This window comes from Canis lupus, chromosome 20 (assembly GCF_048164855.1).
Source record: "Canis lupus baileyi chromosome 20, mCanLup2.hap1, whole genome shotgun sequence".
NCBI lineage: Eukaryota > Metazoa > Chordata > Mammalia > Carnivora > Canidae > Canis > Canis lupus.
Window position 1 is genome coordinate 28,778,629 of NC_132857.1, and position 18,022 is coordinate 28,796,650.

The 18,022-nt window shown below is 58.8% G+C and overlaps 1 protein-coding gene across 32 annotated transcripts in view; it reads left to right on the plus strand.

Moving 5' to 3' along the window:
• The window catches only part of BIN1 (bridging integrator 1), a 52,769-nt gene extending 35,575 nt beyond the window's left edge, over positions 1–17,194 (plus strand). For 6 of the 32 annotated variants that reach the window (XM_072788777.1, XM_072788783.1, XM_072788789.1 and 3 more), the window contains 13 exons: positions 2,393–2,478; positions 2,673–2,748; positions 3,806–3,888; positions 5,199–5,243; positions 6,819–6,960; positions 8,200–8,328; positions 11,555–11,662; positions 12,129–12,152; positions 13,113–13,220; positions 14,129–14,218; positions 14,463–14,573; positions 14,895–14,996; positions 16,566–17,194. In XM_072788777.1, coding sequence (XP_072644878.1) covers positions 2,393–2,478; positions 2,673–2,748; positions 3,806–3,888; positions 5,199–5,243; positions 6,819–6,960; positions 8,200–8,328; positions 11,555–11,662; positions 12,129–12,152; positions 13,113–13,220; positions 14,129–14,218; positions 14,463–14,573; positions 14,895–14,996; positions 16,566–16,673 — 1,212 coding nt within the window. In that variant the 3' untranslated portion in view covers positions 16,674–17,194. The remainder of the gene's footprint in view (positions 1–2,392; positions 2,479–2,672; positions 2,749–3,805; positions 3,889–5,198; positions 5,244–6,818; positions 6,961–8,199; positions 8,329–11,554; positions 11,663–12,128; positions 12,153–13,112; positions 13,221–14,128; positions 14,219–14,462; positions 14,574–14,894; positions 14,997–16,565) is intronic. The other 26 variants (XM_072788807.1, XM_072788810.1, XM_072788811.1 and 23 more) reach the window with 16 other exon arrangements.
• Positions 17,195–18,022: the final 828 nt, after the last annotated feature.

The following is an 18,022-nucleotide window of genomic DNA, read 5'->3' on the forward strand; positions in this document are numbered from 1 at the left end:
GGAGGGCCCCACACCCGCACCTCAGGGGAGCCACTAGGGAGGCTAAAGCACATGATCTCATTTTTTGAATGTTGGACTGCAGATGTTTAGCCTTTTGGCCAAATTGGCTTTCCCATTTGGACCCAATTTTTATTGGCATATATCGTCTTTCTGCTCCCACCCTGCCTCGCACCTGGCTGGAAGCTGGGGAGCCTTCTGAGTTCCCATGGGCAGCTGGCTGGCTGTGAGCTGGGGTGTTAGGGTCCTCGCACTGCCCTGCTGGCAGATTTGACTTTGGGGAGAGAGTGTGACCTGGTGAAGCTGTGATCTCTCAAGCTGATCAGCACCACATATCCCCTGGGCTTGTTCTAAACTGCTCTTTGCACTGGTCACAGTCCCCTAAAACCTGCCTGCAGGATCCTGGTGCCCTGGGCATCATAAGCAGTCTGGTTTTGGGCGCTGCTCTATGTGTCCATCAGCATGTAGCCAAGCCACTGGGGCTCCAACAATGGACAGCTCTCCCCCCCCACTTCCTACCACCTCAGGTTCTCCTGAAACAGCCAGAACATGAAGAATGTGATCCAAAGGGAATAATGAACAGACCCTGAGTTCCAGGAAAGCTGAAACCTGAGCTACTCTGTTCTTTGCAGCATTGCTGGGCTCGAGAATCAGGCTTGGCCTATAGCCGTGAGCTGCTATGCCATTGTCACTGTCATTGTCACTGATGTTCATTTGAGGGGTTAGGACCAGCATCACGGGGCAGTGGCTGAATCGCCATTAAGAAGTGGTCTCTGGGGTACGGCAGCTGGACCAAAGCAGGTTTCTGGGGAACATGAGCCTTGAGCCAGACCCTTGGCAGTTGGGTCGGAGGGGTATGTGACAGTGCCGACACTTGTGGTTCGATCTGTGAGAGTCACTGATTCTGTGGGTGCTACAGACTCATGTTAGTGGCCTCCAGTCAGTACTGGGATGCCCAGTGGGGTAAGGCAGGGATGGCCTGCTGGATCTGATCCTCTTCAGGAGCTGCCTAAGACATGCATGTTCACAGACGTTTCTCTTTTTTTTTTTTTTTTTTCTTTTATTTTTTCTTCCTTTTCTATCTTTAAGTTTTAAATTAGATTTTAAAAAATTAGGCAAGGAGCTTATGTTCACTCTAGCAAGTTCCAACAACCTGAAGGTAATTGTAGTTAGGAGTCAGGTGGCCCCTCTCTCCTCTAGCCCCGCCCGCATCACTGAGGTTGGGCTGGCCAGGAACAGCAGGGATATGAGGCTGCCTGGGGCTGACCTGGTGCCTGAAGTCAGACAGGACAGCTGGGTGGGCTGGGGAAATTGTGGGCTTTGTGGCAGTTTGGAGTTCTGGCCGGTTGGCTGCCTTTGCCAGAAGGCCTGAAAATGTAAGGCTGCTGGCAGGAAGGCAGGAAGTGTTCTCCAGGGAGAGGCCTGCCACGTTCCTGGGTTGTGACTCAGACCCTGATTCCAAGTCACCCACTGAGTCACTGTTTCCAGCAGCACCCTCCAAATGAGCTAGCTGAGCCCCTTCTCTGTCTGTGACTCACTGCTTGCCTTTCCTGGGGCCTGAGGTCTTATTCCCTAGTCTTCAGTGGTGAGATGGGGCCTTAGCGACACCTGTTGGTGGCTGTGAGTAGGCCTGGAGGGTGCTGGGCCTGCCTGGGTAGGGGTAGGGTGAGGGCTTTGGGGGTGAGCACAGGCATCCTGCGCAACAGCCTAGCTCCCTTCTCCCCTGGCCTTGCCCTCTCCCTATCCTTCCCCGTCTTTCCTGGATGTGTCTGATCTGCTGCCTCTGGCTTCCAGCTGGTGGGGACAGGTCACAGAGGAAAGAGGGGGAGGGATAGGACATACTGCTGCCATATCCTATAGGGAGGAGGCTGAGGCTGAGTGGGACTGGCTTTGAGAAAGGGGTCTTCAGGCAGGGACAGCAAGGCCAAGGCCAAGGGGGCTGGGCAGTAGACTAACACTCAGCCTGAGAGGGGTTCAATTGTAAGTGGGCAGGGTCCCTGCTGGTCTGGGGCTGGGGCTGGGCTCTGCCTCTGCCCCCTCCGGTGCCCTGGCTCCCGGGCCCCTTGTCTCAAGCCTTCTTGTGCCCTGCTCATCTCCCTCTTGGCCCATCTGGGCCTGATAGGAGGTGGGGCTCTTCCTTTGGCCATGGGTGCTCTCTGCTTTCCCCTTCCTGTAGCAGATTCTACAGACCTGGCTATAGGTGAACAAGGAGCTACATGGGGAAGTCCCCCTGAGCATCCTCATCTGGTCCACCCCCATTATGTCCAGAGCCCTGGTCCTAGCACATGGGGTGGGAGGTTAGGGGGAGCAGGTCTTGTGGGGTAGACTTGGCTAGGCCTAAGCTGGGGCCGAGGCCGAGGCCGAGCAGAGGGGAATGACCAGTCCTGCCCCTCAGGCAGAGGAGGAGCTCATCAAAGCCCAGAAAGTGTTTGAGGAGATGAACGTGGATCTGCAGGAAGAGCTGCCATCCCTGTGGAACAGGTGAGTCTCGGGAGGCAGTGGGGCTGAGAGCCTCGGCCTCCCTCCTGAGGCTGCCCAAGGTGTCTCACGTGCCTTGTGCCCCATGCCCTCCCACGGTGTGTGTCTCTGGTGAGGGTGGAGGTGTATCAGTGCGTGTGTGGCTCACCTGGGCTGCCTGCACTGACCTGTGTTCACTTCCCTTCCTCCTCCCGTAGCCGGGTAGGTTTCTATGTCAACACGTTTCAGAGCATTGCAGGCCTGGAGGAGAACTTCCACAAGGAGATGAGTAAGGTAGGTCCTGGTGACCCTTATGGGACTCAGACCCTTGGGCCATGCTCTGCTGCCAAGGGCCAGGGCCAAGCTCCCTCTTTCCGGCTGGGGTTTGGTACACACTAGTGGCCACAGTGCTACCTCCGGGCCCTGGGGAGGAGCCACTGAGCCCTGCCCTCCAGGAGCTCTTGTTCTAGAGTGTCCAGACCCACTGGGGCCCAGTCCCTGCCCCCTCCCTGCCCCCATCTTACCCCTCCTGCCTGGACAGAGCCAGCCCCTCTCAAGTGGCCAACGTGTTCTCAGGCAATGGTGGCCCAGGGAGCTGGGCATCAGAGAATGGTGACACCCTTTCTTAGTTCATAGGCAAATAATCAATAAAATACTAGAATTTTCTCAATTTTTTTCTTATATTTCTTAAGACAATGAAACACGTCTGCTTTACCTGCCAGAATCTGGTATAAGAAGGAGTCTGAATTAGCTTAAATTCCTGTATTATTTCCATTTTAACTTAACTGACAGTTAAGCTGCAAAGCAGACTTGGAGAAACCCAGTGTTGGCAGCCCCCGTGCTGTATGGTCGGTGGGTCTGAGTCTGTCTCCTGGGCCCTGAGGAATGAAGTGATGGTAGTGGATTCCAGGCTCAGGGCTGGAGGAGGAAAAGCAGCTTGGGGCACTCCTGAGTCACCACCTTGACTATAGTTTCCTGCCTTTCAGGTCTTCCCTTTCTTTTCCTTCCTCCCTTTAAAGATTTGAGACAACTTATGAAAAATTAAAACAACAAAACAAAACAGAGGCATTTGAGGGAAGGAAACATTTATGTAAAGTAAGAAGAAAATTCAGTTCTGAGCTTCCTGATGGCCAAAGCGAAAGAGGAAAATTTTCTCAGTAATGAGAATCACTGTATACATGGGATAAACCTCTTGTCTTGCCTGTGCTTTTGGTGAAACCTCTGGCAGTCTGGAAAGCCTGTTCTTGGTAGGGGACAGGGGTGCAAGGAAGGGGCTAAGATGTGGGGAGAAGCATGGATGTTACTGGGGAGAGTGGGGCTGTTCCCCACCTACTGGCTGTCCCTCCTGCAGCTCAACCAGAACCTCAACGATGTGCTGGTCAGCCTGGAGAAGCAGCATGGGAGCAACACCTTCACAGTCAAGGCCCAGCCCAGGTGTGTGCTGCCTACTGCCCTGGCTGTAGGTGGGTAGGGGGAGGTGTGGTCTGGGGCAGGATCCTGGGGTTCGTTCATTCCTGCCAGGCCAGGGCCAGACCGGGGCAAGACTCGAGTTCCTACCCCTGGGGGTTTGCCCTTTCTGGCTTGGCCTTTCTGTGATCAGGGGGACAGGTAGGGGCACCCCACATTCCTCTGGTGTTGTCCCATCAGGGAAGGAGCACAGCACTCCTGGGTAGTCTGTGGATCCCTGGGCCCTGGGCCTGGCTTCCCTGCCTGGGAAACCAGAACAGCCAGGGTGCCTGTGTAGCTCTGGAGGTGGGCCCTGGGGACTGGATGACTCAGTGCTGGTGCAGAGCCCCCTGGAAGGTGAGCCTTGCTCCTCGAGCAGGATGCAGTGCCGCCTTCACCCTCTCCAGCTCTTGGGAAGCCTGAGTCCCTGGAGGCTGGCATTGTGCACACCCACAAAAGCATCCTTGTTCCTTGGCCAGGCCTGGCCTCCCAGGGTCTCTCCAGCTGCAAGGAGATTCCTGCTTCCTGAGGGGAAACCAGGAGGGAGGGGGGAAAGTGCCTGGCCCTCTGACTGCCCTCAGGGGAAACAATAGCGAGTCTGGGATTTCCCTTCCTTTTTGGCTTGCACCTGTGGCGATACCATGTGGAGAGCGTGGATGAACCTCACTTTTCCTCTCTGTACAACTGGTGAATATATCTGTGTCCTGGGGTGATTGGGATGTTACCTGGCACTAAGAAAGTATTTTGTGAATGGTGCTGCCCCTCTTCAGGATGGGCAAGCAGCCGCCCTCCTAGGCAGTGCAGGGGCTGGATCCTTCCTGTGGGAGGGGCCGGTCGAGCCCACAGGGAAGAAAGTGGAACTTCGTGAACGGCCTTTACACCAAGGAGAGGCTCTGATTGCCTCTGTCTCCCAGGCCCCACGCTGGCCGGCTGCCCCCACCTCCGGTGGTACCCTAGGGTCCCAGAGCCCTTGTGTGCCAAGCTGCAGGCCGGGTGGGCTGCCTGCAGTCCTCCCCCAGCTCCTCAGGCCTTGTTTGGGGGCTGCTGCTTTTGCTTCTTTTGTCAGCTCCATCCATCCGGGGGTACCTGACAGCATGCCAAGGCTGGTGGGGTCCCCGGGACTGGGCAATGGAGTTCTCAGAGCAGGGTCAGGCCCTCTTCATGGCCTTTGAGGATTAAGGGAGGCTTTGCCCCTTTGCACTCCTCTGAGCAGAGGGGCTGCTGATGAGGGAACAGGCCAGCCTTGAATCAGGCATTTCCCCAAAATGAAGGCCTCTGCGTCCCGTCCGTTCCCACAGAAAGAAAACTAAACTGCTCTCCCGGCTGCTCAGAAAGAAGAACAGGTACCAGCACTGCGTGCTGCATTGTGGGGGTGTCTGAGGCCAGCAGCCTGGCCGGCCGCCCCTGTGCATGCGCCTGGTGCCCTGCTCTGAGGGTGCCACTAACCCCTAACCTGTCTTCCCGTGTGTGGTGCTGCGGGGAGGGCTGTGCTGTGTCACGTGTGTGTTGGGGGGACTGGGGGCTCAGGGGCTGTCAGGGGAAGGATAAGGGGGCAGATGGCCTGAGCTCAGCTGAGCATATTCTCTCTGTGCCACAGTGTATCCACCTGGCTGTGGCCCAGGCCAGAAGGGGAACAGGGGAATGTAGCCAGGAAGGCTCAGAGGATGGGCTCTGTTAGCACAGCGGTAGTTTTTAAAAAATGGTGCGTGTGTGTGTGTGCGTGTGTGTGCGTGCGTGTGCGTGCGTGTGCATGTGCGTGTGTATGCGTGTGCGTGTGTGTGCTCGTACTGTGTTTATTGTATGCCTTAGGGAGGCAAACACATTCCCATGAAACACAAATTCAGTAGAGATGAGGAGGGAGCACGGTGTCCCTCACAAGCCTGCCCCTGCCCACCCCCGGGTGATGTGGTCAGTAGCTTCTTTGCATCCTTCCAGAGCTGCCCCATCACACACTCACCTTAGGAGGCTGGTGAGCACTTGAAATGTGGTCGGTGTGACTGAGCAGCTGCACTTTTATTTCCCCTTAATTCAGATATAAATGTAAACAGCTGCCTGTGGCCAGTGGCTGTCTTCACCGGTTCTAGTTTCCTGATGCAGGAACAAATGCGTGCTTTTATTTTCTGCCCCCTTGCCCCCGAGGGGCTGGTTAGGCCCACCATCGCTCTTGCTCTCTGTACCTCATGACGAGGCTGGGAGACCTCGCCTTCTCGTCCCCGGCAGCCACTCTGCCTGTGGCCTCTGGTTGGCTTTTTTCCTTCTCCTCTGAGCAGGAGAAGGGCATGTGGGAGCAAAGTGTGGAGATGGTGACTGCGGGGTGCGGGGGTTGCTGAGGCGTGTGGAGCCTGGAAGCAGGGCGGAGGGGGGTGTCCTGGTGTGAGTGAGTAGACGGAAGGGGGGCCGGCCGAGGAGTGGGGCCCAGCCTGGGCCCCGAGGCTGCTGCGTGACGGGTGGGACGAAACTCATCTGCCTCTAGGATGTTTGGCTTTCTCCTGCTGTGGAGCTGGGCTCCCCGGTGGAGCCTGGCAGCGACCTGGGGGGTGGCCTGCCTGGAGATCGAAGGCCTCCAGCTTGGAGTTCCGCCCAGGCTACCACGGTCTGTAGGGCAGGGGCTGTGCCCAGGCCCCTTGGTTTCCACCCATTCTGGTACACACACGTGCATTTCTCACATGCAAGCACTGCGGCACCCCTCATGCACACACGGACATCACATTTTCACGGTGAGTCTGTGTGGACACACCCACACCCTCCTTTTCACACACACCCTTCTTGATGGACACACCCTCATACACACATGCCTACGCATTTTCACACGGCGATTCCTGGGGTCATGTGCACGTGCACACCTGTGGATGCGCATGGTCCGTCTTGTAAGCAATGATCTCCCTCCATTGGGCTTCCTCTTGGTCTTACCTCCACAGTGACAACGCCCCTGCAAAAGGGAACAAGAGCCCTTCGCCTCCGCCAGACGGCTCCCCAGCCGCCACCCCGGAGATCAGAGTCAACCACGAGCCTGAGCCCTCGGCAGCAGCCGGGGCAGCCCTCCCCAAGTCCCCATCTCAGGTAGGCACCCTCCCCGCCCCCATCCTCCTGCATTGCTGGTGTCCCCCACTTTCTCGGTCCTCTGTCCGCAACACTGGGCTCATGGTCCTGTCTTCTCTCAGGGCACCTGTGGCTGTGTATCTCCCTCTGTCCCCACAGCATCCTCTCCTCGGGGCTGTTACTTCCTCCATCCTCCTTTCCTTCTGATACAGGCTCCGGGGCCCTCAGCCCCAGAGCATCTGGATCTGCAGAGGTGGCTGCATGTCCTCCTCCTCACCTTCTTTCTTGGCGTGGGGCCACATGGGACCTTTACATGGTCAGCAGGGCTCAGTGAGGGGAGTGTGAGGTGGCCGAAGGAGACTGACGCTGGGCTTCCAAAAGCCCAGCATCCCTTCCACGGGTGGTCGCCAGGCGCTGGCCTGCGGCCCTGTCTGAGCTGTCAGGCTTCCCGAAGCATCAGTTCCCGGCAGCAGCACTCTGGTCCTGCGGCTGATTAGGATAACAATGCTGAGTGTGACAAGAGCCCACACCTGAATAGCACTTGCTCTGGGCCCGACACGATGCCAGCACTTTCTACGTTTTCATACATTAAATCCTCACAACCACTCTGAGGCAGATGCCCACCCCAGCTTGACATCTGAGGAAACCCAGACTTGCCGGGGTTTCCCGAGTTGCCTGAGGCCCCCAAGTGGGCAAGTGTGTGGCCATCCTGCCCAGCCCTGTGCCGAGCGCTGGCTCCACCTGTGCCAGCCTCCACAGGTGACAGGTGGGCCAGAGTTCCTCCAGCAGGAGGTGCAGAGAGAGTCCCTGAGGGGCAGAGAGCCCAGGTGGGGAGGGAGGCTGTTCCTCAGCTACTGCTTCTCTCTATAGGGTCTTACCCAGTTGGGTGTCAGCCCAACTCCTCCAGCGGCCCCTGGGCAGTTCGCATGCTCTCCCTTTTTTCTCCTCTTCTTTTCTGTCTTCTCCCTGTCTTTCTCTTTCACTTCCTCCCCCCTCTGTCGTTCTCTCTCTGTCTCTCTCTCTCTCTCTCTAGGCACAGTGTTTCTGGACCTCCTTCCTCAGTCTCCCTCTAAGGGTGGCCTTGTGGTCCTGGTGTCTGTGCCTTGGGCAGCAGTGATTCCTCTTGGTTTGTGTCTTCAGTTGCCTGGTGGGGGGCACAGCCTGGGGTGTGACTAACTGTGGCTTTGTCTCTGTCTGTCTGCCCTGCCCTCCATGCTCTGCTGCGCCTCCCTGTGTGGCCCCTCACCCTCCGACCCACAGCTCCGGAAAGGGCCACCAGTCCCTCCGCCTCCCAAACACACCCCGTCCAAGGAGGTCAAGCAGGAGCAGATCCTCAGCCTGTTTGATGACACGTTTGTCCCTGAGATCAGCGTGACCACCCCCTCCCAGGTCAGCCGCGGCCACCGCGGCCCAGCTCTCTCTTGTTCTTTTGGGGGTGTGCATGGCCTTCTTCCTTCATCCTATGGGCTATGTCTCTACCTCAAGAGCCAGAATCTGGCCCTAGAGGTTGGCCCAGAGCCTCTGCCTTGCTCATTCATCCATCACTCCATCCCTCCATCCATCCTCCCTCATCCATCTCTGAGCACGTACTGTGGCCAGATGCAGGGACACAGGTGGGTGGTCCTGAGCTGGTCCGCTCAGGAGTGACCTCGTGCCTATGCTGATGCAATGGCCAAAGGGGAGAGCGGGAAGGGGGGAGGACTCGGGCCAGTCAGAAAAGGCTGCTTGGAGCCGGTGACATTTGCCAGGTGCCTGCAAACAGACACATTGCTTCAGCCAGAGATGGCAGCATGTGTGTAGGCCGGGAGGGATAAGACATGGGCTCAGGAGCTTCTGGGAGTTCAGAGTGTCTGCAGGGTACTGCAGTGGGGCAGCAAGAGGAGACCATGGGAACACCATTCAGAAGGCCCTGGAATGTCTGACCAAGGCACCTAGACTTTAGCTCCCAGGCTTTGGAGGGGGGCCGGTGCTTGGGCCACAGAGCAGGGCTGCTGCCTGTAAGTGCCCTGAGAAGGTATGTAATGCCCATCCACAGATGGATAGATGGAGAGCTGAGCAGGAGGGTAACCATGGTGGCACGGGAGTGGGTGCACACTGTCAGATCCGCGTACAGAGGCCACAGTGTCCTCACCCCTCTAAGCCTGGTGTCTGGGCCTTGCAGCCACTAGGGGCTGGCCTGTCATGCAGACTGGCTAATCCCATGCTGCGGGCCAGCCTGCTCTGGAGTGCTGCCATAGAGTTGCTCTGCCCAGGGCCTCTGGGCTCTGCCTCCTGAAGGTTCCTTTGCCCAAGCTCAGAGGCCTGAAGGGAAGAGGGAGGGGCAGGGCCAGAGGGTATAAGTGTGGAGGGAGAAGCAGTTGGGAAATGAGGACGGTGGTCTCTGCTGAGAGGGGCCTGGAGCAAGTGGGCAACAAGCCCCAACAGGAGGACTCCAAGTGAGAACTAGGAACTTGCAATACAGGGTGGCTATACAGGGTGCAATACAGGGTGGCAATACAGGGTGCAATACAGGTGGGTTGCAATACAGGGTGGCAATACAGGGTGCAATACAGGGTGGCAATACAGGGTGCAATACAGGTGGGTGATCCCCTGGCTCAGGGCCCTGGGAGGCAGGGGAGCCCCTCTCTGTAGAAGGAGGCCAAAGCTGGTCCAGGGGTCCTCCTACATGGTGACAAAGCCGGGAGGCACGAGCTCTGGGGCAGCTGGCTGCTGGAACGCTTGCCAGCTGGAGTATGTCTCAACTGTGGCAGTGCACATGAGGGAGACAGGGTGACACAGAGCGCTGGTAAACACCAAGTAGGGCGTGGTGCCAGCCGCTTATCTATGTGACCTTGTTGGGTTTTCACCTACGCATGGGAGGGGGTTATTGCCCTCATTGAACAGGTGAGGAGCCTATGGGCCTGACTTGCAGCCAGACTGCCTGCACCAAGTGTGTCGGCCTCTCCACACTCACACTCACCGCATGCCTTCCTTGCTACCCCATCTGCCCACTCCAGGGAGCCAGGTCTCTGCCCCGAGGGTGGGAAGCGTACTCCGTGGGTGCTGTTGCCAGGGCTGGGGTGGGCTGTCCGTGATGCTGTGCTAACAGGGCTGCTCTGCAGGGCTGAGGTGAGTAGCCTGCGTCCCTGCACCAAAGCACAGTTCTGATCCTGCATGGTGGGGAGGCTGGCCTGCTGGGAGGCAGGGAGGGAGGACGTGGTCTGCCCTTTGGCCTGGTGACCCTGTGCCCTTGGAGCATGAGAGGGTGGCTGTCTGGGCTTGATGGACTTCTGATGGTGGGGAAGCTACCTGGGGGAGAGAAATGCTGCTGCGAGCTGCTGGCAGGGAGCCTAAAAGCCATGCACCCCTGGTGTCTTGAGCACTCCCTCGCTGAGAGGCAGGGTTATGGGGACAGAGCAGTGAAAGTTAGTGGCTGAGGATGAGCCTGAGGCAGGGGCTTGAGCATTGGGGCAGTGTCCAGGAAGTGAGACCACTTGGCTGGGGCTCTCTGAAGTCTGTGGCTTGCCCAGAGTGGATACTTTGTCCTCTGAGCTGTGAGACAGCTGGCACCTCGTCTTCTCAGAATTGAGTCTTGAGTCTCTCTTGATAGGTGCAGCTATAAAGTCCTTTCTGGGGAGACCACTCCCCAGGACCCAAGCCTTGGGTCCTTCTTGATGGAAGACTAGGTGGATATAGGTCAGCATTAGGTGCCATCAGGAGCAAGTAGACATGAGAGGCTGGCGTGGGCTGCTGGGGCTATGGCCCTCCTAGCACTGCATGAAGGAGGGCAGGAGGACCCAGGGCCAAGCCAGGGCCTTTCCTCTCCAGCGAAGTGTTCCCTGGCCCCCAAAGGGAAACTCTGTGTGTGAGTTGGAGGTGCCACTGAGCAAGCCCCACCTCCTCAGAGGGTAGGGAGTCCTTAGTGCTGGCACATACCCAGCTCATCCTCAAGGGCAGCTCTCCTTTGACTGTCTGGCCCAGTGTACCACGGGGCTGGCTTCCTACAGTGTGGACAGTCTCCTGGGGTCATGCCTGTCACAAGCACTCAGGCCCACTGAAGGGGAATCTTGGGGTGGCTGGGGTGGGACCTGCACTTGAGCCCTGGTGTTGGGGGACCCACACTTAAGATTGAGCTCCTGGGTGGTGTGTGCCACCTCAGCCTGTCCTTAACCCAGTGGCGCTGGCTGCTGGTTGGGTGTCACCACAGGCGTGTCTGTGGGGTGGCGAGGTGAGGTCAGTGCCTGTCCTAGGGCCCTCTTGGTTAGAGGGAGTGCGTGTGCTCTTGTCAGCCTGGGCGATGGACTGTGCTGCTTCTGAGGGGTGGGCGGAGCGGGCGGCTAGGAGAGCGGGGTGCAGGGAGGAGGAGCAGGCCCTGGGAGACCTGCGGCCTGGGGGGCAGGGACAGCAGGCAGTCGGGGCTGGCGTTGGGCCGCTGGGTGGTTGCCCCGGTGAGCCTGCCGCTGGTGTCTGAGGTGGGTGGCAGGGGCTGTCTTTGTATGCGTGGAACTTATGCCGGGCTTGTGGCGTGGGCAGTGCTCCCTTGTTAGTGAGGCGGACGTGTCTGTGAGTGTGTGCACCCTGCGGAATGTTCCCGGCCTGTCACTAACTGCCTTCCTCCTCTGCCACTGCTGCAAAGTTTGAGGTCCCGGGGCCTTTCTCGGAGCAGGCCAGTCTGCTGGACCTGGACTTTGACCCCCTCCCGCCTGTGGCGAGCCCAGTGAAGGCACCCACGCCCTCTGGTCAGGTTGGTCTGGGCCCACCACCGCCTGCAGGCCCGTGGGTCTCTGGGGCACCGGGGCATGGGCTCACGTCTGGCCATGTGTGCCCACCTACGCCGGGCCTCTGGGGTCACCAGGCTGTCAGCCCCCTGGCCCCAGCTCTTGTCACCTCCTCTAGCCCTGAACGTGAGGAAGGGAGGAGCAGACACAGGTCAGGGTGAAGACCCTCAGGAGGAGGGTCAGCTGAATACCCACTCGGTAAAAATAAGGCCCCCCATCAGCATCCTGCCCTCTCCTGGCAGCAGCTGTGGCCTCAGCGCCCTGGCAGATGTCCAGGACTTGGCTCTCTGGAGACCCTGGAGCCTGGCTCTGTGCTGCCCAGTGCCTGGGGGGCTCTGGGGCCCTAGGATGGGGGTCGCTGGGGACTGCTCGCCCAACCCTGTCACTAACCTCTGTACTAACTCTGTCCTTCTCCCTCTCTGCTGCGCTTAGTCAATTCCGTGGGACCTCTGGGAGGTAAGCCGTGTTTGCTCTGTGCCCACCCCCGGGGGGGAGCTGCTCCTCTGCGTGGTCCCGGCCCACCCTGCCTGTTCCTGCACCTAGCCTGTTCACAGGTGCATGCACTTGCACGCATGGGCCGGTGCTCATGCACACAGGGAGCTGGTTGTTACTGCTTGTCCCCAGCTGTCCCACTGCTTCCCGTCTGTGGAGAATCTGCCCCTCAGCAGGCCCTGTCGGGAGGGGGCTCCTCAGTTTAGCCAGAGAAGAGGGTCCTCTGTGGTTCGGCTCAGTTGTCAGGCTCTGTGAGTGGTCCCCTGCTGAGGCCTGCAAGGGGGCCCGTGGGGTGGAGGGTCTTCGTCCTTGAGGAGTTTTCTGTCTGTGGGGGCCCTACAGGGTAGTGGCATCAGGGAGCTGTTGGGACAGAGGAAGCAGGGTGAGGCCAGGTGCCCTAATGTGAGCATGCCGGGCAGGTGTCAGCACCACCTGGTGGCTGGGGCATGAGGCTCAGGGAGGGCGTGGGACTTCATCAACAACCACAGTGTAGCTTCTGCAGGAGCAGGAGCAGGAGCAGGAGCAGCAGCAGGAGGAGCAGCAGCAGCAGTTGGTGTGGAAGTGCTGGCAGCATATCCTCCTGGGAGCTCGAAGCTCCGGATAGTCTTACTCTGGAGGAGGCCAGTGAAAGCCTGGTGTGGGCCACCAGTTTGTTGAGTGGACTGTGGGTGCTGAGCTGTGTGTGGCTCATTTGCACCTGCTCATCCCTTTGGCAGTGGTAGGAGCCAGGAGGTGGGAGTGGCTTTCCCTTTAAGGGTTCTGTCCCCCCTGGGCCAGGCTGCCTGCTGCAGGCACCCGCTCTCTGTTCTGCCGACACCAGGCTGCTCACAACTCTCTTCTCTTGTCTCGTGCCCTTGCCCGACACCCTTTCCTCCCTGGCCTCCCATCCCTTCCGCCCCGTTCTCCCTGGTGGCCCATCACTAGCCCACAGAGAGTCCAGCTGGCAGCCTGCCTCCCGGGGAGCCCAGCGCTACCGAGGGCACCTTTGCTGTGGCCTGGCCCAGCCAGACGGCCGAGCCGGGGCCTGCCCAAGTAAGTGTCCACCTGCCAGCCCCCACCTGTCCCCAGTCTCTGGGGGTGTAGCAGCAAAGGAAGAGCCCGGAGGAGGGGGCACAGGATGGACAAAGCTGCTGTGAGCCTGAGGGTGAGGCCAGGCCGCTCCTGCCTGCCGTGATTCAGGCCAGATAGGCCCCTCCCACCTCGCCAGCCCTACCCCAGCCTCCCAGCTCAGGCTTCCTGCAGAGGGAGGGAGGAGTGGTCAGGGCATCTCCTGGTTTATGGCAGGCACGTTCCAGAATCTTCTCATTTAATTTTCACTCTAACCTAGACATTTGCTCTTTTTACAGGCGAGGAAGTAGGGGCTAGGAAGCTTGAGTGATTGCTCCCAGAGCTCGGAAGTGGCTGAGTGAGTGCTGGCCAGGTCAGCCTCACTGAGTCTGGGCCGTGTGCACTCTGCCTCGGCCAGGCCCCTACCATGGTGCCCAGCACTGTGCTGCCCCCTCCTTGGAGAGCAGGTGTCCAGGGCCAGGCAGGGGCTGCTGGGCCTGCCTTGAGTTGTTTGGACTGGGACAGGGGCTGGCTGCTGTCCCCAAGCATGGGGTCTGCTGGCTCAGCCACCAGGCCAGGCAGGTGAGAAGAAGCTGAGGCTTGGTCAGGTTTTGGGCCTAGAAGATAGGGCCTATGGGGGAGGGTCCTGGTGGCACCCAGAGGCCTGTGCAGCATGTCACTTGGCATCTCTGTGCTGCCAGCACCTTTTCCAGGTGCTTCTCCAGCTGCTTCCCATTGCAGGGACCTGACCTTTCTTTTAGGGGCTTCCTGTACCCTCAGAGGCACTGGTGGGCTCTAGATGCCCCTTCAGTGCTGCCGTCCATGGCCTCTCTCCTTGTCTTGGGAACGGTGTCTGTCCCGTGTCTGACCCCATGCCGGCATTTATGTTGCAGCCAGCGGAGGCCTCGGAGGTGGCGGGTGGGACCCCACCTGCGGCTGGAGCCCAGGAGCCCGGGGAAACAGCAGCAAGTGAAGCGGCCTCCGTAAGATGACAGGGACCAAGGCCCTGTCTTTTCTTTCCTGCTGTCCACCTGCCCTCCCACTCATGGCTCCCCAGCCCCGTCTTGCCTGTGCTCCTTGCTCTGTGCTGGTCCAGGTGGCAGTTCCACAGGGGAGGCAGACCAGTCTGGCATCCGTCACAGAGACCTTCCCCTCCCCTTGCCCTCATGGCCCCTGCCCTCCCGGGACCAGCTCCCTGCCCACGCTGACTGTGCTTCCTCCTTGCAGAGCTCTCTCCCTGCGGTGGTGGTAGAGACCTTCTCAGCAACTGTGAATGGCACCGTGGAGGGTGGCGGTGGGGCGGGACGCTTGGACCTGCCCCCAGGCTTCATGTTCAAGGTAAGCATGGGCTGCTGGCCCCACAGCCTGGGCTGCTATCTGAGCCGACGTTGCCCTTTTACAGACGAGGACACTGAGCTGCGAAGCTGTGTGGGTTGGCCCAAAGCACCCCGGCCCCCCGGCCCCTGGCCCCCACTCCCCTGGCTGCCCAGCGGGCAGGGTGGCGGCTCGAGCGCTGGTCCTGCTGCCTTGGCGGGCTCCCAGTCACCATGCTGCCAGGGCAGCCTGAAGCCCTACAAAGCCTGGTGCACCATGCTTGGCTGCGGGTGGGACCGGAGCCTATGAGGGCGGGGGGGTTGAGCTCTCCCCAAACTTCCATAGGTGCAGGCCCAGCACGACTACGTGGCCACCGACACCGATGAGCTGCAGCTCAAGGCGGGTGACGTGGTGCTGGTGATCCCCTTCCAGAACCCGGAGGAGCAGGTGAGGCCCTGGCCGCTGTGGCGGGAGGAGGCAGCAGGGGGCAGCAGAGCCCCACCAGCTGCGGACCCACAGCCGGGCGTGAAGATGCGCTCCCCACCTCCTCCTCTTTGCTCTTCTGTCTCTGTACCCTGCTTCCCTCACGCATTTTCCCTCCATTCACCTCTCCCCCTTCCCTTTATGCCATCCCATCTCCCTGAGTCTCTCTCCCTGTCCCCGTGTCCCCTCTGTCTGCTTCCGCGGACTGTCAGCTTTCCTCCTTTCTTGGCACTGCCTTTCTCTCAGTTTTTTGCAGCTAAAGGTCTTTCTCCCCTCCTCCCTTCGCTGCCCCTCAAGGCATCCTTCCTCCTAGGACAGGATCCCTGGCCACCTCTCCATGAGCCCTCCTGCCCGGCAGTGAGAGGGCAAGATGCCCACTCTGCGGCCTCCCATTGGGCTGCCTCCTCCAGGCTGCCCTTGCGCCCTGCCCACAGGGACAGAGTATGGCTTCTGGCAGGACCCCCAACATCCCAGCTGTGTCCCCAGCTGTTCCCCAGGCCAGATACCTCCTAGAGCACCCCCTGCTGTGGCTTCTCCATGTCAGTTGGTCTCACCGTGAGCTCCCCATGGAGCCTGGGGCTGGTGTAGAGTGGGGACTGCACCCCCAAATCCTGACAGGCTGCCTGGTTCAGGTCTCTAAGGCTTCTTAGCAGCAGGCTTGCTGGGGGTGCTGAGTGAGCTGAGACTTGAGGGCAGCAGGGATGGACTGAGGCCACAGGTCTGGGAGGTTTCAATAACAAGGATTTCCTGAGCCTGGTGCTAAATTGGCAGATTCCTGTCAACCCCTGGGTCTCTACTCACATCCTCCCTCGGCCAGCCCTGGACTGGGCGGGCTACCAGGGGGAGTCATGTAGGTGGGTGGACTTGGGTCAGAGAGGACATACGTAGGCTCTGTGACGGACTGAGGGAGATCCCAGGCATAGCAGGGTCAGTGATGGCCTCCACTGTGGGCAGGGATGAATGAGCCTTGCAGGCCCAGGGGTCAGGGTCTGGGGCTAAGGACTTTGTCAGGGCTTGGGTGGGTGGTCCTGGTGAACTGTCAGGGTGAAAGCAAAGGCTGGATTTGAGCTGGAGGGCTTCATGAGGGGCTTTGAGTCACTGAGAAACTTTAACTGGTCAGTGCTCACCAGAAATTTCTGGTATTGTTTGTAGAAGTCTGGAAGGACAACTGATATGCTCTGTGGGCACCTGATAGTGGGAAGCTCCTGGCCTGGGATGGCGTTTAGACACATTCAGACCAGTGCAGCAGTTTGGCTGCCTTTCTAGAGAGAGGAGGAATCACACAAATGCCAGAGTTAAATCCACTGGTGAAGGGCAGATGGCTCCTAGCTTGGGCAGGTTTGGGTCTGGGGTAGCAGGGAATGCTGCCTGGAGGAGGCATTCTTTAAGTGGGTGTGATGGGCTGGAGGAACTGATCAAGACCAAGGAGGGGACATCTTTCCAGCAGATCTCCCTTAAGACCCATGCCCTGCAGGGTTCCAGTGCCCTCTGCCCCCATCCCTGTGTGACCTGGGTGCTCTGCTTCACTCTCAGGATGAAGGCTGGCTCATGGGCGTGAAGGAGAGTGACTGGAACCAGCACAAGGAGCTGGAGAAATGCCGGGGCGTCTTCCCTGAGAACTTCACAGAGCGGGTTCAGTGAGGGCCACGGCTGGTGCAGCTCTCTGGGCGTGTGAAGAACACCTTTTCCCGAAAAATGTGTGTTTTGGTTTTTTTTTTTTTTTTTTTTTTGATTTTTGTTTTTAAACTTTTGAAAAGCAAAGGGAAACTGAGAGGAGAGGCCTAAGCCACGAGGTGTTCTCCCAAAGATTAGGTGGTTTTCCAAAGAGCCTGGTTTCAGCAAGTCCAGTGGAATCACCAGTGTTCCTGAAGCTGCTGTGTCCCCTAGTTAGGTTCTGGCCACCCACCCTGCGCCCCGCATGTGTGCCTGGCCACAGGGCGGGGCTAGGGGCTGCCAAGCCACCTTGCTTGCCTGAAGCTTTGGCCGAGCAGCCTGGGTGAGGGTCCTCTCTCCTGGCAGCTGCTGTGGGTGGGGTTGGGTCTCTCCAGAGAGCTCAGGGCCCAGACATCAGCCCGGCCTGGCCCCACCCTGCAGACCGTCTGTGTGCCGTTTGAAAATAAATCTTAGTGTTCCAAGCAAAATGAAACAAACTGGCGAAACCACTCAGAAAGCCTATGTTCATTTATTTGCTCTCACTCCACCTCTGTCCGCAGTATGAGTACACTGTGATTATCTGCGGCACTTCTATGGAGACAGTCCACCCCCGGACCTGCCAGGACAGGTGCTGCTGGTCAGTAGACTACACTCTTGCAGTTTCCCCACCAGCTGTGGTGTGCTGGCCACCTCCTCTTGAGCTCCTCTGGATCCGATTGATAGCTTCAGCCCCAGCCCCCTGGTGTTCTGACTGATGGTTGGTTGGGGTTCAGGTGATGGGGGGTGAGTGATGGGAAGGGAAGGGTGCCAGCCAGCTAGGTGCCGCCTAAGTGACATTATTTAATATGGGTGAAAACTCCAGGGTCAGGAGCCAGGACTCCATTTCCCAGATGAGGAACCCGAGGCCCAAGGAGGGTCAGTGGCTTGCTGGTGATTCTCGGGACAGGCTTTTGAACCTGAATGTTTGCCCTCGGGTGCCTGGGAAGGCCTGACCTGGTGCCAGGAGGGATGGGCTCAGCTGGCCTGTCTTTTCCCTCCTTTTCCAGCAGGAAGGTCCCCACTGCAGGCAGCTCCTTGTCTCCACATAACTTGTCTCCACATAACTCTGTACAGTGGTAAAAAGTGGTAAAAAGCTGGTGAAGGAGGTGAATGTCAGAATCTTAGCTTTATTTTTTTGTAAAACCCCTGGGCTTTGCTTCAGGTGGCAGAACGGCCACTGCTGTGGCCCTGCCTTGTCTGGCTGTGACAGCATTGGCTCTGCCAACCACACTTTCCTTGAGCACATGGAGGCACGCGGAGCTCATTTCCACTTACCTCTGCTTTGAAAGCTTTAGCTT